The sequence below is a fragment of the Ahaetulla prasina genome, chromosome 15 (assembly GCF_028640845.1).
Source record: "Ahaetulla prasina isolate Xishuangbanna chromosome 15, ASM2864084v1, whole genome shotgun sequence".
Lineage (NCBI taxonomy): Eukaryota > Metazoa > Chordata > Lepidosauria > Squamata > Colubridae > Ahaetulla > Ahaetulla prasina.
Window position 1 is genome coordinate 2,750,406 of NC_080553.1, and position 21,373 is coordinate 2,771,778.

Sequence of the window (21,373 nt, forward strand, 5' to 3'; positions counted from 1 at the left end):
CTTTAGCTGGGTGAAAAGATACATCATAAGCCAAAACTTTTTCAGCCAGTATCCCTCAGATGGGCTAATTTACAGAATGTGTCTCCAAAATCTAGGACTTACAGCTTTTGTAGAACTGAAATTTGGCAAATTTCATACAAATATTTTATGACATAAAAACCAGCATTTTATGTAATAATAAAAAATATCAAACCTTTCCTGTGGTACATTGTTTGACTATGCTATACAATTCAACACGGGCTACTTCCAAGACATAAATCTCTGACTGTCATCCTGAATTTTAAGAACTTTTCAAGTACTTTAGAACAGGGGTCTCCAACCTTGGGAACTTTTAAGACTTGTGGACTTCTACTCCCAGAATTCCTCAGCCAGCAAAGCTGGGATTCTGGGAGTTGAAGTCCACAAGTCACTAAGGTTGGAGACCCTTGCTTTAGAACCTCTGCCATTCTTAAAGATATGGAGGAATCTGGCAAGGAAATATTTCTAAAACCACGACCCAACCGGGCACGGGTTGTCTAGTAAATAAATAAAATTCACTGGGTGAATTAACATAAGGGTCTTTATATGCTTCAACAGAAAAAACGGGCCAGAGGGGAAAGATTAATATTCTTTCTTTCTATGCCATGAATCTGCTCTAGAAGAGACACACCTCAGAAAGCAGGGTTTTTTTAAAAAATGGCAAGAAATCTAGTAATTCTTTAAAGATCTGCTATTCCATAAGCTTTTGTAGATCACAAAGTATCTTTGTTTTGATGCAGAAGTTAATACAGCTACTGGGCATGGGTTCGAAACCAGCCTCAAATGCATCATATAGTTAGTAGTTCCTAACTAGGAAGATTGGAATCAGAAAGTGACTTCTATCTGGCATTGCGAGGACGGAAGTTCACATACCAATTTAAAAGTATTAGCAAGATCTTTGGGGTTTCATTGAGAATGAAGTAACCAGAGCTTTACACTGATGTTGCCATTAACTGATCAGGCCATTTAACCAGCTAGTCCCCTACAGTTTTTTTTTTTTTAAATTTCCTGGGGTTTGAAGGCCGACGGACCACATGGGAGAAATGTGTTTGATGCTCAGTGTGCTACAGTCCTTTGAATGCCACCAGTTGGGTGCGATAGCTCTGCAAGAAAAAAAAAACTTATGGAAAGGTTTTATTAGAAGCCACTATTTTATAGAAAGGATGATGTGATCTTCTTTTTTTTTTAAAAAAGCCTATTCTATTCATGCCTTTTAATTTTATGCACAAGCGGGATTCTTTAAGAAGTTTTCTACTGAAACACAACCTGGTTAAACTTCTTGCGATGAGTGTTGTGGGGTAATCCGAGTGGGAAGGAATGGAGAACCACATTGTCGTGGCAAAGCTCAGCCTTGAGGCACCTCTGTGCAAGGGGGCTCAAGGTGAGCAGGGTGGGTGGGTGGGTGGGCCCAAGGCCTTGCCTCTGTCTTTGGAGTGATGTGCAAAAGGCGCGCTCCCGAAAAAGCTAGAGCTCGGGCAAGCCACACCTTTGCTGTAAGAAACCTGACATGTATATTAAAACTTGAGACAGTTGCTCCTCCTGTATTTAAGACCATTCCCTTTTTGTCGCTTACAACAACGGGTGTGGATTTAGGATTTCTACATTACACTACATTGCTGGCTGAAATAATCTGCACCACAACATCACTTGAAGAACTCACCGCCCAGCAGAAACAAGTCTTTATCGTTGGTTGGCTGGCTTCTTGTCCAAATGCCATTGCACAAAAGTCGCCACGCAAAACAAAGAGGAGGAGGAGGATGTGGCCAGGGCAGAGAGAGAGACACACACACACACACACAACCAGCACACAGTTAAGCAGGAAGCGGAGGAAGTGCGCAGTGGGAAAGGAGATGGGGCTGCCAGGCTGGACAAACCCTGAACAGCCCCTCCCCAGCGAGGAAAGCTGCAAAAAAGGAAAGCAAGATCCTCCTCTACATTATTGTCCCAAAATGAAATTTGACTTCTGTCTCCCCCCCCCCCCACATTACTTCAGATGTCCTAGCAGGCATTTCCTCTTTCCCCAAATATTGCTTCCATCCTGCTCTGGCCCCTCCTTCATGGACCTAGAGGCAGCCCCTTCTCACGGGCCCACCACTCCTATGTGCTCTGTGCACCCTCCAGGGGGCACATGCTGTTGCCCCCTTGGATGAGGGTCTGTGCGGGAGAGCAGCCCCCTTGCAACCCTGCAGCCCAGGCTGGTTCCAAGCACCTTTCCTGTAGGGCTTTCCAACCAACAGAGCTCCATGGGCCAGAAAGGGCCTCGTTGGGAAGAATAGAGCCCCCCCCACCCCCAGAGGCCGGGTTCACACTGCTGTAAAGGCAATTACAGCTGGGAGAATTTTAGCATGGCGGTCTCTCTGTGTGCTTGTGTGTCTGTGTGTTGGTTGTGTGTGATTTAGCATGTTGAACTAACCTACAATTGGGTCGTTCGGGGTATTTGGCAAAGCAAAGATCCTTCGGTAAGGGCATTGTGTGAACTCAGCCGTTCTCCTTTTCCCAGGCACCCACTGTAATCTTTGCCAGCTGTTTCTGGGGAAGTCCAGCCTTGGCCTTCTTGCCCATCCATTCTCCCTTTCTCTCACATCTGGGGCTTGCTTTGCTCTAGGGCAGGGGTCTCCAACCTTGGCAACTTTCAGACCTGTGGACTTCAACTTTCAGAATTCCTCAGCCAGCTTTGCTGGAAGTTGAAGTCCACAGGTCTGAAAGTTGCCAAGGTTGGAGATCCCTGCCCTAGGGTTGTCCAGGGGGAGAAGAGAAGAGTCCAAAGAAAATCAAGGTGGCCGCCATCATAGAGTTGAAGGAAGTATTGCTTTGTCAAGGCTTCCCTGACCAGCCTTGGATTGCTCCTGCCGTGGCCAACAGGCAGGCAGGCAGGCAATGCCTTGTTGCAATTGGTGAATTGGTGGGCTCCACTGGCTCCCCTGTTCTCTTCCTCTCTCTCTTTCTCTCTCTCTGTCGCTGGTGCTACACACCCCCCCCCCCGCCAGGTTGTCCCCCTCACATCTTGAGAAGCATCCCAGGGCCAGACTTGGGCAGGAGGAAGTGTGCTTACCACCCTTATTAATGCCTGCTCTTGTCCCAGCCCTGAACTGCTGGGTCAGCTGGCTGGCTGCGATCACCACATCCCAGGGTCTGCGCAAGAGAGAGATGCTCGGGCTCTCAGATGTGCCAGGGTCACCTTTGGTACCCTGTTTGAGACAGAAACTGGAAAATCAAGCTCGTCTCAGAATTAGTCCATCATTCTGACAGCCCTGTCCCTGCCCTGCAGGAGCCCATCAAACGGGCAACGTCCTGGCGTACGTAACACACCCTGCCTTCCTCCACTGATTTATCAAGACCCCAAAATGGCAGGCCAGGCACTGCCTCTTGGAGGGCAGGTCAGAGAGGGAGGGGAGGGGAGCAAGTGGACGGCACAAAGGAGGCATGGGACCCCTTTGCTGGAAGGGGGCGGCTTAGCTGGGCTGCAAACATGGGGCACAAGCGAAGGAGCCGTTTCTCAAGGGCGTCCGGCAAATGGATGAGTCCAGTCTTCTGGTCAGAGAAGTGAGGCCAGGTAAGAGAGGAGTAGTGGTGACCGCCCCCCTCTTGGCAGTAGAAGCTTGGTTTCTCCCCAGACTTTCCTGCCTGTGCTCTTCTCTGCCCAGACTGGAGAGCAACGGGTGGGACGGGGGAGAGATGAGGGAAGCGTGGCCTCTGCTGGATCTTCCCAGGTCATCTCTTGGCTTCTTCGCTACTCTCCTGGGCATCCGGCAGGCCCTGGGCAGGCTCCGTCCTGGGCTGCACTGTCTGCACCGTCTCCTCCAGGCTGCTGCTAGGGAAGACCACGTAGCGGGCTCGGACGTCCTGTGTCGGGGAGTCCCGCAGGTTCTCTTTGCTGTGCCAGATGCCGTAGCTGAAGTAGACCAGCAGGCCTGGAAGAACAATGAAGAAGAGCCAGATCAACCTCCATCCCAAACCCAGAAAGGGGCTGCATCCCTCGGGTCTGGGCAGCCTAGCAGAGACCAGCTTCAAGGCGCCCCACGGAAGCTGCCGGAGCCCCCTTCAATCTCACCTTGCAGGACCATCTTTCCTGCCTAGCCCATAATTTTGCTGAGGTTCTTTCTTATCAAAAGAGTTATCTCGTGTGGGGGATCTCGAGTGCAGGTAGTCCTTGACTTAACCGTTCCTTTAGTGAGCAAATTTACAACAGCACGGAACAGAGTGAGGCATGACCATTTTTCACACATATGACCATTGCAGCATCCTCATGGTCACGTGATTTACATTCGGAAGCTTTTTTTTTGTTTGTTTGTTTACATTTATACCCCGCCCTTCTCCGAAGACTCAGGGCGGCTTACAATGTATAGGGCAATAGTCTCATTCTATTTGTATATATTTACAAAGTCAACTTATTGCCCCCCCAACAATCTGGGTCCTCATTTTACCTACCTTATAAAGGGTGGAAGGCTGAGTCAACCTTGGGCCGGGCTCGAACCTGCAGTAACTGCAGGCTTTGTGTTCTTAATAACAGGCCTTACCAGGCAGAGCTAAACCGGCCCTTGACAGCTTGTTCATATTTATGACGGTTGCTGTGTCCCAGGGTCCCATAATCTTCGGACAAGCAAAGTCACTGGGGGAACTAGATTCACTTAAGATTAGTAATACTTGGTATTACTAATCTAACCATGGCAGCAATTCACCTAACAAGCATGGCAAGAAAAGTCCTAAAATGGGGGAGAACTCACCTAACAAATTTTCTGCTTAGCAACATAAATTCTGGGCTCAATTATGATCGTCAGGTGAGGACTACCAGTGCTGAAGATGCTCCAAGCTTTCGGAGGTTGGCCATATAGAGGGAGGCCCTCCTGTGGCAGCCAGGATTCTGAACTGATCAAGAGGAAAGGGGCCTGAGCCTGAAGACGACTCAATATCTACACAACAATCTTCCCTGCAGCTAATTACTGCCTAAAATAGCAATAGCCCTTAGACTTATATACCGCTTCACACTGCTTTACAGCCCTCTCTCTAAGCGGTTTAGAGAGTCAGCCTCTTGCCCCCAACAATCTCGGTCCTCATTTTACTGACCTCAGAAGGGGGAATAGAAGGCTGAGTCAATCTTGAGCCTGGTGAGATTCTAATTGCCAAATTGCAGGCAGCCGGCAGGCAGCAGAAATAGCCTGCAGTACTGCATTCTATAACCACTGCGCCACCGCAGCTCATTAAAATGATTAAACCGGGGGTGAAATCTAAACATTTTCCCTACCGGTTCTGTGGGCGTGGCTTAATTGGTGGGCGTGGCTTGGTGGTCAGATGGCTTGGTGGGCGTGGCCAATAACAATAAATAATAAAAATAATAAACAAAGTATAAAAAACCAATAAGGTACCAAAAACCAACTTTCACACTTTACACACACACAACGCAACACAACTGACTCACACACAATGTAAAAGCAGCTGCACTTCACACTTCACACAGCCACAAAAAGCTCAAAAACCAACTTTCACACTTTACACACACAACACACACACACAATATGCCACATACAGCTTTCTGAGATTTTGTGTGTTTGTGTAGTTAGAGTGAAACACTACAGAAACACACCAAATCTCAGAAAGCTGCAAAAATATTTTATTTTATTTTATTTTATTTATTTTATTATTTATTTTATTTTATTTTATTTTATTTTATTTTATTATTTATTTTATTTTTTTTTTTTATTTTATTTTATTATTTTATTTTATTATTTTATTTTATTTTATTTTATTATTTTATTTTATTTTATTTTATTTATTTTATTTTATTTTATTTTATTTTATTTTATTTTTTATTTTATTTTATTATTTTATTTTATTTTATTTTATTTTATTTTATTATTTTATTTTATTTTATTTTATTATTTTATTTTAGACTTCAAATCCCAGAGCTCCTCAGTCAGCAAAGCCAGCCAGTTGATCACCGAGGAAATAGATTAGCTGAGCGATTGATTCTGTCTGGCTGAAAGTGAAACTGGGGCTTTCAGGCTGGAAAAAGAGCCATGCGTTCATCAGTAATCAGGTAAGTGCCTTAGAATCTCTACTCTTACTTGTAGAAAACATGTTTTCTACAAGTAAGAGTACAAGTAAGGTTCTGCTGTTTTTTACTTTTAAAGGCCTGTTTCGGCTGAAGCAAAACCGGCTTTTAAAAGTAAAAAAAAACACCAAACCTCTGCAGATGGTGAGGCTCAGCAGAGGCAGGGAGGGCGGGGCCAGGGATTTTTGCTACCGGTCCTCCGAACCAGCAGCTGCTATCGCTACCGGATCACGCGATCCCGTCCGATCCGGGAGCATTTCACCCCTGGATTAAACCTATTTATGGTAAGTGATATTCTGAGAATCTGTCGTGTCCCACTCCTCCTCTGATGGCCGGGTCTGGGAAGTCTGTATCAAGCGTGGCCACGAAGCCTCTGCAGCTTTGCCAAATTCCTGTCAGAGTTCTCAGGGCAGGCAGGAATCCAAAGTGTGACTTCAGCAACCAGATGAGACTTTGCTTGACTCAAGGAATGCCAGAAAGCAGACCCTTTATATAGGCCATGGGGTGTGGGTCCATGACTCAGCACTTATCCAGGCCTGCCCCTCCCTTCCTTTTGCTGACATCACCTCTCCATTCTCCGGAGTCTTCTTGCTCAGCTGCTGGCAATTCTAGCTCGTGGCTGGCTTCAGGCACATATGCTATAGGAGGGAGGTTTGTTTGCTCAGTCTGTCCGGGCATGGTGCCAGGGCTGGGGGCTGGAGGCATGCCAGGCCATTCTTCTTCACTATCAGCCTCTGGCTGAGATAGCAGGAGATGGGAGGGGCCCGGCTGCGGTGAAGGGGGCGGGCGAGGCACAACAGAATCTGAATCGTCATGCAGCAGATGAAAATGTTTCCCAGCTTTGGAGAGATAGAAATACTTTCATGGCATTTTACGTTTCGGTCTAAAGGTTTGCTTTACACTACAATAATTTAAATCAGGAGTCTCCAACCTTGTCAACTTTAAGCCTGGCGGACTTCAACTCCCAGAATCCCCCAGCCAGCAAAGCTAGCTGGGGAATTCTGGGAGTTGAAGTCCGCCAGGCTTAAAGTTGACAAGGTTGGAGATCCCTGATTTAAATAGATGTTTCCAGGGATGTTAAACCAGCTTCAATTTATTATATGGAATTTTATCCTCATTTTATAATCTTTTGCATTTGCAACGGTTCAGTAATATTGTTTTTGGGCAGGTTCCAAGTAAGGACAGCTCCCTGCTTCCTTTCTCTCAAAACAGCCAACCTGTCAACTCTTGGAGAGAATAGAGAATAGAATAGAATAACAGAGTTGGAAGGGACCTTGTAGGTCATCTAGTCAAACCCCCTGCCCAAGCAGGAGACCCTACACCATTTCTGACAAATGGCAGTCCAGTCTCTTCTTGAAAGCCTCCAGTGATGAAGCTCCCACAACTTCCAAAGGCAACTTCTGTTCCATTGGTTGATTGTTCTCACTGTCAGAAAATTCCTCCTTATTTCCAGGTTGAATCTCTCCTTGGTCAGTTTCCATCCATTATTCCTTGTCTGGCTTTCGGGTGCTTTGCAAAACAGCTTGATCCCCTCCTCTCTGTGGCAGCCCCTCAAATATTGGAAGATGCTATCTTGTCTCCTTCTCTTCACTAGACTAGCCAGGCCCAGTTTCTGCAACTATTCATTGTATGTTTTAGCCTCCAGCCCCCGAATCATCTTGGTTGCTCTTCTCTGCACTCTTTCCAGAGTCTCAACATCTTTTTTATAGTGTGGTGGAGGAACAGGCTCCAACTCAACCCTTCCAAGACAGAGTGGCTGTGGGTACCAGCGTCCCGGTACAGTCAGCTTACACCATCGCTGACTGTGGGGGAGGAAGTACTGACCCCCAGGGAGGGAGTGCGCAACTTAGGCGTCCTCCTGGACGATTGGCTGTCCTTAGAGAATCATTTGACAGCCGTCGCCAGGGGAGCATTTTATCAGGTCCACCTGATTCGCCAGTTGCGCCCCTTCCTTGACCGGGACGCCTTGCGCACAGTCACTCACGCCCCCGTCACTTCCCGCCTGGACTATTGCAATGCTCTCTACATGGGGCTCCCCTTGAAGAGCACCCGGAGGCCCCAGTTAGTTCAGAATGCGGCCGCGTGGGTGATAGAGGGAGCACCGCGTTGCTCCCATATAACACCTATCCTGCGCGGCCTGCACTGGCTACCAGTAGTCTTTCGGGTGCAATTCAAGGTCTTGGTTACCACCTTTAAAGCGCTCCATGGCTTAGGACCGGGATACCTTCGAGACCGCCTTCTGCCGCCGATTGCCTCCCAACGACCTGTGCGCTCCCACAGAGTGGCCCTCCTCAGGGTGCCGTCGACCAAACAATGTAGGTTGGCGACCCCCAGGGGGAGGGCCTTCTCTGTGGCGGCACCAGCTTTATGGAACGAGCTACCTCCGGGCCTTCAAGTGTGAACTGAAGACTCTATTATTTCAGCGCGCAGGACTAGCCTAAGATAAAATGTTTTAGCATATTTTAATGGGGTTTTTATTGGTTTTTACTGTTTTAGTGACCAGGCCATGATAATATTTAGTTTTAACTGGGTCTTAATGTTTATTTATTATATTGTTTTAATATGCCTGTGAACCGCCCTGAGTCCTACGGGAGATGGTGCGGTATATAAGTTTGATTAATAAATAAATAAATAAATAAAATATGGTTGAGTTGAATAAAAGATTGAACCCATGTTCAGGGGCATCTGTGTGACAAAAAAGTCAAGATGGCAGCCAAGACTGGGTGACCAGGCCCTGCCTTTCTAATGTGGCTTCTACAGGAAGTCCTCAATTTACAACAGTGACCTTTCAAAGTGATCACGGCACTGGAAAAAAGTGACATGACCATTTTTCACACTTAGGACCTTTGTAGGGTTCCCCCATGTGATCAGATGCTTTGGCAGCTCAGACTTATGACCATTGCTGTGTTCCAAGGTCATGTGATCCCCTTTTGCGACCATCTGTCAAGCAAAGTCGATGGGAAAGCCAGATTCAACTGTTTCAACTCCTACCCTCAAAACGACGCTATAGAGCACTGCACACCAGAACAACTAGACACAAGAACAGTTTTTTCCCGAAGGCCATCACTCTGCTAAACAAATAATTCCCTCAACACTGTCAGACTATTTACTGAATCTGCACTACTATTAATCTTCTCATAGTTCCCATCACCCATCTCTTTCCACTTATGACTGTATGACTGTAACTTGTTGCTGGCAATCCTTATGATTTATATTGATATATTGATCATCAATTGTGTTGTAAATGTTGTACCTTGATGAACGTATCTTTTCTTTTATGTACACTGAGAGCATCTGCACCAAGACAAATTCCTTGTGTGTCCAATCACACTTGGCCAATAAAATTCTATTCTATTCTATTCTATTCTATTCTATTCTATTCTATTCTATTCTATTCTATTCTATTCTATTCTATTCTATTCTATTCACTTAACAACCGGGTGACTAACTTAACAACTTCGGCAATTCACTTAACCGTGGCAAAAAAAGTCATAAAATGGGGCAAAACTCACTTAACAAGTGTCTCACTTAACAAGATAAATTTTGGGGCCCATTGTGGTCATAAGTCGAGGACTACCTGCATTATATGGTCTGTATTATGACTGTCCCTTAACCTTCCTGGCCTCCTTGCCAATGTCTCTGCCAGGCCTTGCTTTGGATGCAACCCCCTGTTCCAATCCGCATCCCAGCTTTGTTCCGCCTTCCTGTGTTTCTTCCAACCCCCATTCCAGGTGCGCCTTTTTGCACTTACCTGCCACCAACCAGATGGAGAAACGCAGCCAGGTCAAGTAGCTGAGCTTCAGCATGAGGAAGAGGTTGATGAAAATACTCAGGGCAGGCGTCAGTGGCACCAGAGGAAGCTGGAAAGGAAAGAGGGCAGGGATCATAGAATCCTAGGCCTTGAAGGGACCTGGAGGTCTTCTAGTCAACACCCCCCCCTCCACCCAAGGTAAGAATTCTTATTCCTTCCCAGACAAATGGTTGTCCAATCTTTTCTTAAAAACCTCCAGTAGCGGAGCACCTAAAACTTCTGGAGATAAGATGTCAACGGGACCAGAAGTTTTGTCTTCTGAACTTTCGGACTCATGCTGGAACCTATCCTCAGGGAACTTCTCCTTGTACATGAAGAAGTTTCCCCAAAATTGGCTCCAGCACAAGCCCAAAAGCTTGGATGACAAACCTCTGGTCCCGGTGACTGACCCAGATTGGATCCTGCAACATTATCCTGGGACATGTATATTCTCCTTCATTCATGATACTTAATACTCTTAGCCATTCGTCATATGGTTTATCCTTATTTGTTGCTCTTCTGTTCTGACCTGGCTCCCAAACACGACAAACTCTCCGTCGTTAAATAAATGTTCCCTTTATTAGGAGCACCAGCAGCCCCCAACAAAGAGTCTCTCTCTCACACACACAACAGGCTAATAAATCCGTCCAGCAGGGAGATGATTAGTTGTCTGCCACATCTATCCATCTCCGCCCACTGCCTTTTATCCCCAGAGCTAGGGTGGGGCTTCACGAGCAGTGCTGGCTCTTCCATCCCAAGGACCGGCCCATAGATTTCCACTGCTCTCCTCTCCTCTGCCTTCTACACATCCATGCATCTGGCACTGGATCCAGCTGTTCCTCCTCTTCCTCATCAGCCACCTCCAGACCTGGGGCTGTTGACTCTCTATCTGAGGGCTGATGGATGGCCCAAGCTCTGCCTCTCTCTCTCTCTCTGCCAACTCTATTCCCTCTTCCCTCTCGGAGGTCTCAGGCTGCCTTGACTCCCACACCTCCTCTTCCTCCTCCTCTGATTCGGCTGCTGGAGTGGGCAGCTGGAGGGGCTGGCAGCTGACAGGCCACAACATCTCTACATTCTTTCCAGGGCCCCAGTGTCTGTTTTGTATTGTGCTGATCCGAACTGGATGCAGTGTCCCAAGCGTAGTCTTACCAGTGCAGCATAAAATGTCAACTTCATATCATCCTGAGGCCCACTTTCTATTGATCAGTCTAGGACTGCATTGGCTCTTTTGGCAGCCGCAGCACATTGCTGGCAGAAGACCAGAAGGCTAGTTAGGGCTGTCTGGGAGACATGAACATCCTTGGAACTGCTGCTCAGCTCCCAACAGATGAGCAAAAGGGCTGTGGTGCCTGAAGGCCTCTTGGCACAGGATTTGGCCCATCGTGGTCTGACAAACAAGGGGGTTCTGTCTCCCGAAAGAGAAATAAGGTTTTTATTTGCAGAAAACAGCAGCGAGGAGTTCCAAAGGAGGTGTTGAAGGACCTTGGAGTCTTCATATCAAATGATCTAAGTGCCAAAGCCCACTGCAACTACATCACAAAAAAGGCTTTAAGAGTTGTAAACTTAATCCTGCGTAGCTTCTTCTCCAGAAACACTACACTACTAACCAGAGCATATAAAACATTTGCTAGACCAATTCTTGAATACAGCTCGCCTGTCTGGAACCCATACCTCATTTCAGACATCAATACAATTGAACGTGTCCAGAAATATTTTACAAGAAGAGTTCTTCATTCCTCTGATTACAACAAAATACCTTATGCCACCAGACTTGAAATCCTGGGTTTAGAAAATTTAGAACTCTGCCGCCTTCGACATGACCTGAGTTTAACTCACAGAATCATCTGTTACAATGTCCTTCCTGTTGAAGACTACTTCATCTTCAATCACAACAATACATGAGCACACAATAGATTTAAGCTTAATGTGAACCGCTCCAAACTTGATTGCAGAAAATATGACTTCAGTAACAGAGTTGTTAATACCTGGAATGCACTACCAGACTCTGTGGTCTCTTCCCAAAATCCCCAAAGCTTTAACCAGAAACTATCTACTATTGACCTCACCCCATTCCTAAGAGGTCTGTAAGGGGCGTGCATAAGAGCACCAGTGTCCCTACCATTCCTGTCCTAATGTTCCCTTGATTGTATCCAATTTGTATAGTTATTACATACTTATGCTTATATATATGATTATAAATATCATATAATTATTTCATGCTTATGCCTATATATACTGTTGTGACAAATAAATAAAATTAAAAAAATACTTTGGGGAAAACCGAAGCTGTGGATACAGTGTTCGCACAACATGCTCTCCTAAAATGTAACCGCGTTAGTCATTTTTGTGGAGAAAACCCATCTATGTGGTCACAGAATCATTTGGTAGCACCTAATGGCTCAATGGCTCAATGCAGGGTTAGAACCAATCCAGAAGCCCTGGGGCATCATCAGCCAGGAAACCCTCCCAATCTCCGCTGGCTGGATTGAAGGGCTTGTCCCCCAGCCCTGCCAGGTGGCCGCAGCCCAATTTGAGATCAGATTTCCTTGCAGAGTGTCAACTTGGTCAACCCTCAGGGCAGCCTGCTCTGGCCCAGCTGGGCTTGAGGAAGGTGATGCGTTTTCAACCCCAGTTCATACCAACCCCCTCTTGCATCAGAGCAGGGCAACAGAGCAGGGCCTCCCTCACCTGGAACGTCTGGGTGGTTGGTTTCTGCTCATGGATGCCGATGAGGACAAGGCTGCCCGTGAAAGCCAGGCTGGAGAGCAGGAGGAGCAAGGCGTAACTCCAGGTGGGCAGGTGGAGCTGCGTCTTTCCAAAGACCAGGATGGATGCCAAGCAGAGGGCCGACACCATCAGGACCACCACGGCCACGGTGACCACTTCGCCAGGGTAGAAATCACTGAGGAACTCCAAGTAGGGTTCGAAGGCTGCCTTCAGCTGCCCTGGTTCGCGCAAGCTCCCCACCTTCTCTTTGTCCACCAGCTGTAGCTTATCTGAGAAAGACTCGTATTCCTTGGGTTCGGTGGCGCCCGCAGGCTCAGCCGGTGCCGGGGCGGCCTCGCTCCTCCCGGCAGCCTCCTGAGCTTCAGTCTTGGCTTGCTGGAAGCGCAGGATGATCACGCTGGCTGCGACAAAGGTGTAGGCCAGGAGTGTGCCAATGGAGAGGAACTGGACCAGGGCCTCCAGGTCAAAGATGAGCGAGAGGACAGACATGAGGAAGCCGAACACCACGATAGCCACCACGGGCACCTTTGTGCGGGGATGAACGCGGGAAAACACCTGGAAAAAGAGGCCGTCCTCGGCCATGGCGTAGACAATCCGAGGCAGGGAGAAGAGGTTACTGAGGAGAACGGTGTTCATGGCTGAGGAGGAGAGACAAGCTTGTGGTCACAATGAGCCTCCGAGAGGATTGGGGAGTGTTGCAGAAGGTGTGGTGCCTGCAGGAAATGGGACTACTTACCGCAGTCAACTCGCCGCAGCCAACTCACCACGGGTTCCTTGGCGCAGGACAACTCGCCATGGCCAACTCACTGCGAGACAACTTGTCACAGAACAATTTAACAATTCTATTTAATTATTTAAAATAAATAAAAATTATTTTAATTTTTGGAATGGTGCGGTGGCCTAGAGGTGGAGCTCTCGCCTCACTCTCAGGAGGCTGTGAGTTCGATCCTAGGTAGAGGCAGATATTTCTCTCTTGGGCACAATGAGAATATATCTGCTGAACAGAACTCTGCGTTGGTGACAGGAAGGGCATCCGGCCATTAAAATGCTCAGCTAGCTGCGTTCAGTTGCCCAGGCTCCACCCCGCAAGGGATTATGGGGTCGTTAAAAGGAGATGATGATGATTTTAATTTTTGCCACTCATATTTCATTCTGTCCCTCCTTTTGCACCCTTTCTTTAATGACTCTAGTCCAGGGGTCTCCAACCTTGGTCCCTTTAAGACTTGTGGACTTCAACTCCCAGAGTTGAAGTCTGGCTGAGGAACTCTGGGAGTTGAAGTCCACAAGTCTTAAAGGGACCAAGGTTGGAGACCTCTGCTCTAGTCCACCATTTCCTGGGTATTGGTGTAACTCTTGTCCTGCACTGAATTGTCCTGTGGCGAGATAGCTGTGGCGAATGTCCTAGACCCCTGCCTGCAGCTCAGCTCCTTTCCTGCAGAAGACCAGCCTGCAGGTCAGCGAGTCTTGTTGCAGCTGTCTTGTTTGGAAGGGTGTGCAGCACCCTCCTTCTACACCACTGGTCACTGGGAGGACAGCAGGAGAAGAGAAAGCTAGGAAAGCTAGCATGAAAAAAAGAGCCCCCACCAAGAGGGGACCTGACCAGGGACTCATCCAGCCAGTATTCTGGGTTCTTCAGTGGCCACCCAACAGGCCTCGCAAGTTATGGAAGCAAGGAGGGACGGCTTCTCCCTGCCAGCCAAGATTGCTGTTGATGCTTCCGGAGGACCAAGCAGCCATCGAAACGAAGAGCTGCTGAGACCCGGATCCCTTCCGAATTTATCTCCCTCCTCTCGCCCACCGAATATAGAATAATGGATTTGGAAGGAGCTTTGGAGGTCTTCTAGTTCAATCTCCTGCTCCAACAGGAGAGCCTATACCCGTGATGGCTAACCTCTGGCACATGTGGCGCCCGGAGTCCTCTCTATGGGCACGCTGTCATCAGCTGCTCTCCTGGTTTCTGGCATGCACATGGGTGCCGGCCAGCTGGTCTTCACGGGTGCTGGAGCACCGGAAAATGGCCTGAAAAATGGCCAAAAAACAGGCAGATTCCTGCCCTATACCTACTACCTACACTTCCCACACTGTCATGGCTGCCTCTCTCCTATCCAAGATTCATGAGCAGACAGACTGACATTAGCATGGAGGGGGGGGGGATTGGAAGAAGAAAGGGGAGGGGATGGAAGCACAGCTGAGCCTTGTGAGAAACTCCAGCCAGCCAAGGTCAACTATGAGCTGTGGTGGCGCAGTGGTTAGAGTGCAGTACTGCAGGCTACTTCTGCTGACTGTCAGCTGACTGCAATTTGGCAGTTCAAATCTCACCAGGCTCAAGGTTGACTCGGCATTCCATCCTTCCGTGGTGGGTAAAATGAGGACCCAGATTGTTGGGGGCAAGAGGCTGACTCTGTAAACCGCTTAGAGAGGGCTGTAAAGCACTGTGAAGCGGTATGTAAGTCTAAGGGCTATTGCTATCGATATGCAGAGCTGGGAACCGAGAACCTGTTTCCTGAACAATATACAAGCACCTGATTGGACAATTGCAGATACCTGGGGGATGGCAGGTGGGTGGAGGTGGGAGAGGAACATTTACATTGTATTGTTTGCACAGGAAAATCTCAGATTCAGCTTCGCTACTTCTATAAGCACATAAGCTTCAGTAAAGTATACTCTTGGCAAGAACAACTAGCCAGCACTCTGTCTTTGCTAGATGACTTGAGGGGGAGAGTTGACACACATTCTACTTCCTTTTTTAAACCCGGATGCTCCAATCTCTAACCAGGGCAATTCTGAATGCTAACTTGACAGAGAGGGACAGAAACATCTTTTCGCACAAGCATAGAACCCTTGTTAAGTTTTACCTTTCCTGTTTTCTGTAGTTTTTAAGTGGACTAGCACAGGGGTCTCCAATCTTGGCAACTTTAAGACTTGTGGACTTCAACTCCCAGAATTCCAGCTTTGCTGGCTGAGGAATTCTGGGAGCTGAAGTCCACAAGTCTTAAAGTTGCCAAGGTTGGAGACCCCTAGCCTAGCATACAGGCAGCATTCTCTAACCTGGTGCCCTTCTGTTATGTTTAATCACAGGTCCCAACCTACTCATGTAGGATTAGGCATAGTTATTTTAGGATTAGACATAGTTATATTGCATCTTTGCATAACCGCTTATGTGCTCATTCCTGGTCCTAGAAGGGGACCATGTCCTGGTCTCTCCTACCAGCCCCTGAGTTCTGTGCCAGCCTACCTAGAGGAGCCCACTTTGGTAAGACCCCATTAGGAGAAAGGCTAGAGAAAAGGGAAGGGGCAGCAATGGCACTCAGGGTGCAGAACGTATCTGTGACCCAGGCATAAGGCAACTTACCACAAATGGAACCGGCAGCCACAATGAAACCTGCCCAGGAATAACCCCTCTTGTAGAAGGCGTCGGCCAAGGCGGAATCGGGATCCAGAGAATGCCAGGGCACCATCAGCGTCAACACCATGGACACAAGAATATATGCTCCGGTGGCAAGGCTCAGTGAGATGGCGATGGCCCTCGGAATGGCCTTTTCCGGGTTCCGGGCCTCCTCGCTGGACGTGGCAATAACATCAAAGCCCACGAAGGCGTAGAAGCAGGTGGCTGAGCCGGCCATGATCCCAGAAATGCCATAAGGGGCAAATCCTCCTTCACTGGCACCCCAGTTCTGGGCCCTGGCCAGGATGAATCCCATCACCAGGATGAAGATAATGACTCCCATGCTGATGGCCGAGAAGACGTGGTTGAGCCAAGAGGAGAACCGGGCACCGAAGGAAATGAAGGCTGTGGCGATGAGCACAATGCCGGAGGCCAAGAAGTCCGGATAGTGGGCCAAGAAGGGCACCTGCCAAGTGCCAGCATGGGACTCTGTGAAGTTCTTGATCCTGTGGTCAAAAATGGAATCCAGGTAGCCACTCCAGGCTCTGGCAACAGCTGCCCCACCAATCATGTACTCCAGAATGACATTCCAACCTATGAGAAAGGCCCAGATCTCGCCCACCGAGACATAGGTGAACATGTATGCAGAGCCCGTCTTGGGCACCTGAGCACCAAACTCAGCATAGCAGAGGGCGGCCAGCAGAGAGGCGATGCCAGCAATGATGAAGGACACCACGATGGCCGGCCCAGCGGTCTCTTTAGCGACAGTGCCGGTGAGCACGTAGAGGCCAGAGCCCACCATCCCGCCAATGCCCAGCAGCGTCAGATCGACTGTGCTCAAGCAACGGTTGAAGGAGGTCTCCATGAGGTCATCTTGCAGAGTCTTCACTCGGTTGAGCTTTTGGCAAAAGCGGGCCAGGTCTCCAGAACGAAGCCGCCTGGTTGCCATCTTCACCCACCGAGAGGCAGAGGAGCCAAACGTTATTCTCCTGGCCCAGAAGGTAGAAAGAAATTTGGTCACAGCAGGATCAGGAACAGATGAAATCACTGCTAGAGGCACCCCCCCCCAAAAAAAAGCCCAAGAAGGAGAAAAAAAGCAAAGTTCACACACCCCCTCCCCCAGTCTTCCTCTGGGCATGAAGCTGGCAAATGAAGGCTGCCTGTGAACATCAGAGCAACCCTGTGAGGTTCTCTAAATCAGGACTCTCCAACCTTGGTCCCTTTAAGACTTGTGGACTTCAATTCCCAGAGTCCCTCAGCCAGCAAAGCTTTAAGCAAAGCCTTAAAGTGGCCAAGGTTGGAGAGCCCTGCTCTAAATAGCTGCTGCTCGCTCTGTCCTGAAAGTGTCAAGGAGACCATGGCCAGCACCTGTCGCTGGAAACAGGCTGGAAACACGGATATTCTTCCGCCAGGCTTTGTGTTATTAGAGAGCACCCCCCACCCCGCCTGAAGCAACGCCCCTTTCAGGAGGCACAATATATACCCTTCCAAAGGTGAGCCTTTCTGGAGAGTTAGCAATGTTCTCTCCTCCCCCTCCCCCTCCCAGATGGCTTCCTGCAACAGAGGAGGTCTAACCAGTTTCCAGAAAAACAGCTTCCAGAACAGAAAGGGGGTCTCCGGAGCAATGCCAGTGCCTGCAGGAGACCCAGCCCTGTTTGACCCTGGTGAATTGGGTTGTGTGAATCCAGACCCAGGACTCCCTTTGCCCTCTCTCCCTGCGCGCATGGATGGCATCTCTTCATGCCTAAGCAGGAGACGAGGGTCTCGCTCTGCCTTCTGCATTTCACCAGTTTTAGAGGCAACCCAAACCAGCACAGCCTCTAAGCAGACGGGATGGTCCGTAATCCAGGAGAAAGTTTGTCTGCCCAAGATTTCCCGAGAGACTCTAGAGCAGGGGTGTCAAACTCGATTTTATTGAGGGCCGCATCAGGGTTGTGCCTGACCTTGGGTGGGGGGTGGGCTGTGTGTGTGGGCAGCTCAACTTCACTCGTGTCAGGGGCACCTGTGGAGGCCAAGTGCTAAGGCAGGACTTCCCTCAGACTCTCCTTCCCACTCATTATAATCTCCTTCCTTCCCCTCTTCCTTCTCCTTTCTCCTTTCTCTTCCCCTCTTTTTCCTTGCTTTCTTTTTCTTTCTTTTTCTTCTTTCCCTTCCTCCTTTCCTGTCTTTTCTTGGATGCTCAAATGCAAAAGGGGAAACATTTCTCCTTTTCTTTTCTTTTTAGTTTCTTTTGATAGCCCTCTGGCAGCGAAAACGGGGTCCGGGGCGGGGCTGCGCACGGCCCTCCTGAGCTCTGTGTTTGCTGGCAGAGGCACCGTGGGCTGGTCCCCTGGGCAAATCTTAGCACCCTGCGGGCTGGATCTGGCCCTCAGTCCTTGAGTTTGATACCCCTGCTCTAGGGCAACTCTCTGCCTGCGTCACTGACGGCCGTTCCTTGCAAAGACTGGGAAAGCGTGCAAATCTGGGAGCTTCCTGTCCCATCCTTGCCTTTTGATCTGGTAAATGGGCACAACAACTTCAGGATATTCTGCACTGCGAGTCCATCTTTGGCAGCTCTTGCGAAGGAGGATTCAGACATACAGGTAGCCCTTGACTTACGACCAATTGTTTAGTGACTGTTTAAAGTTCAGTGGCACTCTAATAAAAGACTTACATCAGGCCCTCACCCTTACAAACCCACAACCATGGGACCAAAATTTGGGTGCTTGGCAACTGACATGTACTCATGACTGTTGAACCGTCACAAGACTGCCGTTTGCAACCTTTCCAGCTAGCTTCCAACGAGCAATGTCAATGGGGGGAAGAAACCACATTCACTTCATGACCACATGTTTCATTTAAGAACTGCCAGGATTCGCTTAACAACTGTGGCAAAAAAGGTCATTGTACCGGGAATGAATTAATAACTGCCTTGCTTAACAACAGACATTTTGGTTCCAGTTGTAGTCGTAAGTTGAGGACGGGAACAGGAGAGAATGGCCAGGAGACAGGGAAATTAACTTTCAGGAAGGGGCTGGGACCAGCCTTAAGGGAAGACATCTAAAGCAGGGGTCTCCAACCTCGGCAACTTCCCCAGTTGGCTGCCAGGCTTAAAGTTAAGTTAAAGTTAAAGTTAAAGGGCCTCTGTGGCTCAGACTGCTAAGACAGTCTGTTATTAACAGCAGCTTGCTTGCAATTACTGCAGGTTCCAGTCCCACCAGGCCCAAGGTTGACTCAGCCTTCCATCCTTTATAAGGTAGGTAAAATGAGGACCCAGATTGTTGGGGGCAATAAGTTGACTTTGTATATAAATATACAAATAGGATGAAGACTATTGCTTAACACAGTGTAAGCCGCCCTGAGTCTTCCGAGAAGGGCAGGATATAAATTCAAATAAAAAAAAAAAGTTGCCAAGGTTGGAGACCCCTGATCTTTTAAAGGGGGATGAGGCTGCTCGCATGGAAACAGGTGAAGACTTCTCCTCTCCTGCTCCAGATGGCAGATTGTGGAACTGTGGATTTAGGAAGAGTTTAGGAAACCAACCAACTAACCAACCCAACCACCCAAGGGCTGAACAGGCCTTCTTAGCACAGGCCTTCTAAGTGCAGTCCTTAAATGGCACCTGTCTTGAACTCCTGGAAGCAGCTGCATCTTTGACAGGAATAGCCTGGCTGTCCTTCTGCACTGCCTTTGGTCCCCAGAAAATGACACACCTGCTATAAGAGGCACCGGCTGGGATGGGCGCCTCTTGCCCATCAAAGCACCAAGTACAGTTAATCCTCAATTTAACACCACAATTGAACAACAAGTTTCCGTTTTTAAGCGAGACATTTGCTAAGTGAGTTTTGCCCCGTCTTTCTCTCCACAGTCGTTAAGCAAATCTCTACAAGTTGATAAGTTGGGTAACCCGGTTGTTAAGTGAATCTGGCTTCCCCTTGGACTTTGCGAGTCCGAGGGGTTAAAACCACATGACCTTGGGACCCAGCAGTGGTCATAAATACGAGTCAGTTGCCAAACCTCTGAATTTTAATCACGTATGTATCACCGGGATTCTGCAAAGGTCGGAACTGGGGAAAAACGGTCCCGAGGGCCTTTGTAATTTTGAACGGTCACTATGCGAACCTTGTAAGTTGAGGACTGCCTATATCAGGGGTCTCCAACCTTGACAACTTTAAGCCTGGAGGATTTCAACTCCTCTGCAAAGCTGGCTGGGGCATTCTGGGAGTTGAAGTCCTCCAGGCTTAAAGTTGCCAAGGTTGGAGACCCCTGGCCTATATTGCAGAGCCCCTTTATTGGGATCAGTTACCCAAAGACCGGGAGGGGGGGGGCTCCCAGGGCTCGGCTGTGCAGGGCCCTGGCTGGGATGCTCCCAAAGAGATCCCGGGATGAGCAGCAGATGGGACCCTCGGAATTTGAGGACATCCCCCCACCCCAGCCCGTATTAGAAAGAGACCTGCTGGTTTCCAGCGGGTGGGCCGTGGCCCTTCTGCCCTCCCCCCCCCAGCCCTTGGGAAGCGAACTCGCAAATGGGGAGGGGGCTGGCGGGGGAGCGCCTCTCCATCCCTCTCGCCCCTAAGCCCCGCGGCTCCGCCAGCGCCTGGACAGCTCCGGCCGCCTGGCAGAAGCGGAGAGCGCGGGGTCCGCCCTGCAGCCGCCAGCCCGCCAAGGAGGGGAGCTCCAGGCCCTCCCCGTCCCTCAGTCCCCGCGGGCAGCGCCCGGCTGCCGCCTTACCTGTCCGGCGCCGCTGGCAGCTCCACGCCCGGCCGCCGCCGCTGCTGCGTCACCGCTTTGCGAGGATCCGGGCGGGGAGGAAGAGGCGGCGAGGCCGCGGGCGCAGCTGATGCCCGGGGAGGAGGGGGGCGCTCCGGAGACGCCGCCTGCCCGCCCTGCCTGCCAGCCAGCAGGTAGATGGAGGGGGGGGGTTAAGGATCCGCTAAGCCGCGCCTTGTCCGATGGTGGCCCGTAGACGAGCCGGCCGGGCAAAAGCCACGCAACAGGCTGAGTCCCGCCGAGGCCCCCGCTAAGCCGGCCTTCCCGGGCGGAGGGCGCCGCTGGCCACGCCCGAAACGCCACGGCAGGTGCTCCGCTCCCTGCGGGCTGGAGCACAGTTTGGGGAGGGGAGCGGGGTCCCGCCGGGCGAGCTCTGGTGCAAAAGGGGGCTGGCTCGGGGCTCCCGGTGCACGGAGAGAGCCCTGCACGTCTGAATGGGGCGTTTTCCGTTTGGGCGATGGATGGAGCGCAAGGGGCAATAGGTCTACACTGCTGTAATATTATATATTGCTCCCAGAGGCACGAAGCTGAAGCCTGAGGATGACGAATGAGACTTGGTCGAAACGTTGCCAAGACACTTCCAATTTTACCCGGGAGAAAACCCGAATAACCAAAGATCGATCGATCTATCTATCTATCTATCTATCTATCTATC

General features: G+C 49.5%; 1 protein-coding gene across 1 annotated transcript; it reads right to left on the reverse strand.

Moving 5' to 3' along the window:
• Positions 1-118: 118 nt before the first annotated feature.
• SLC7A4 (solute carrier family 7 member 4) lies at positions 119-21,013 on the reverse strand. Its single transcript, XM_058157986.1, has 5 exons — positions 20,680-21,013; positions 15,937-16,958; positions 12,546-13,222; positions 9,819-9,927; positions 119-3,929 (listed from the first exon to the last, which is right to left on the reverse strand). The coding sequence occupies exons 2-5, from the start codon at positions 16,916-16,918 to the stop codon at positions 3,730-3,732; spliced, it is 1,968 nt and encodes a 655-aa protein (XP_058013969.1). The 5' UTR covers positions 16,919-16,958; positions 20,680-21,013; the 3' UTR covers positions 119-3,729.
• Positions 21,014-21,373: the final 360 nt, after the last annotated feature.

Bases quoted from the DNA above. Each gene is read 5' to 3' on its own strand.
- SLC7A4 (XM_058157986.1), bottom strand. From the start codon at position 16,918: ATGGCAACCAGGCGGCTTCGTTCTGGAGACCTGGCCCGCTTTTGCCAA. The intron at 13,223-15,936 runs GTAAGTTGCCTT...TCTCCTCCTCAG, and splicing joins GGCTGCCGGTTCCATTTGTG to CCATGAACACCGTTCTCCTC. The intron at 3,930-9,818 runs GTAAGTGCAAAA...TTGTTCTTCCAG, and splicing joins CTCCATCTGGTTGGTGGCAG to GCCTGCTGGTCTACTTCAGC.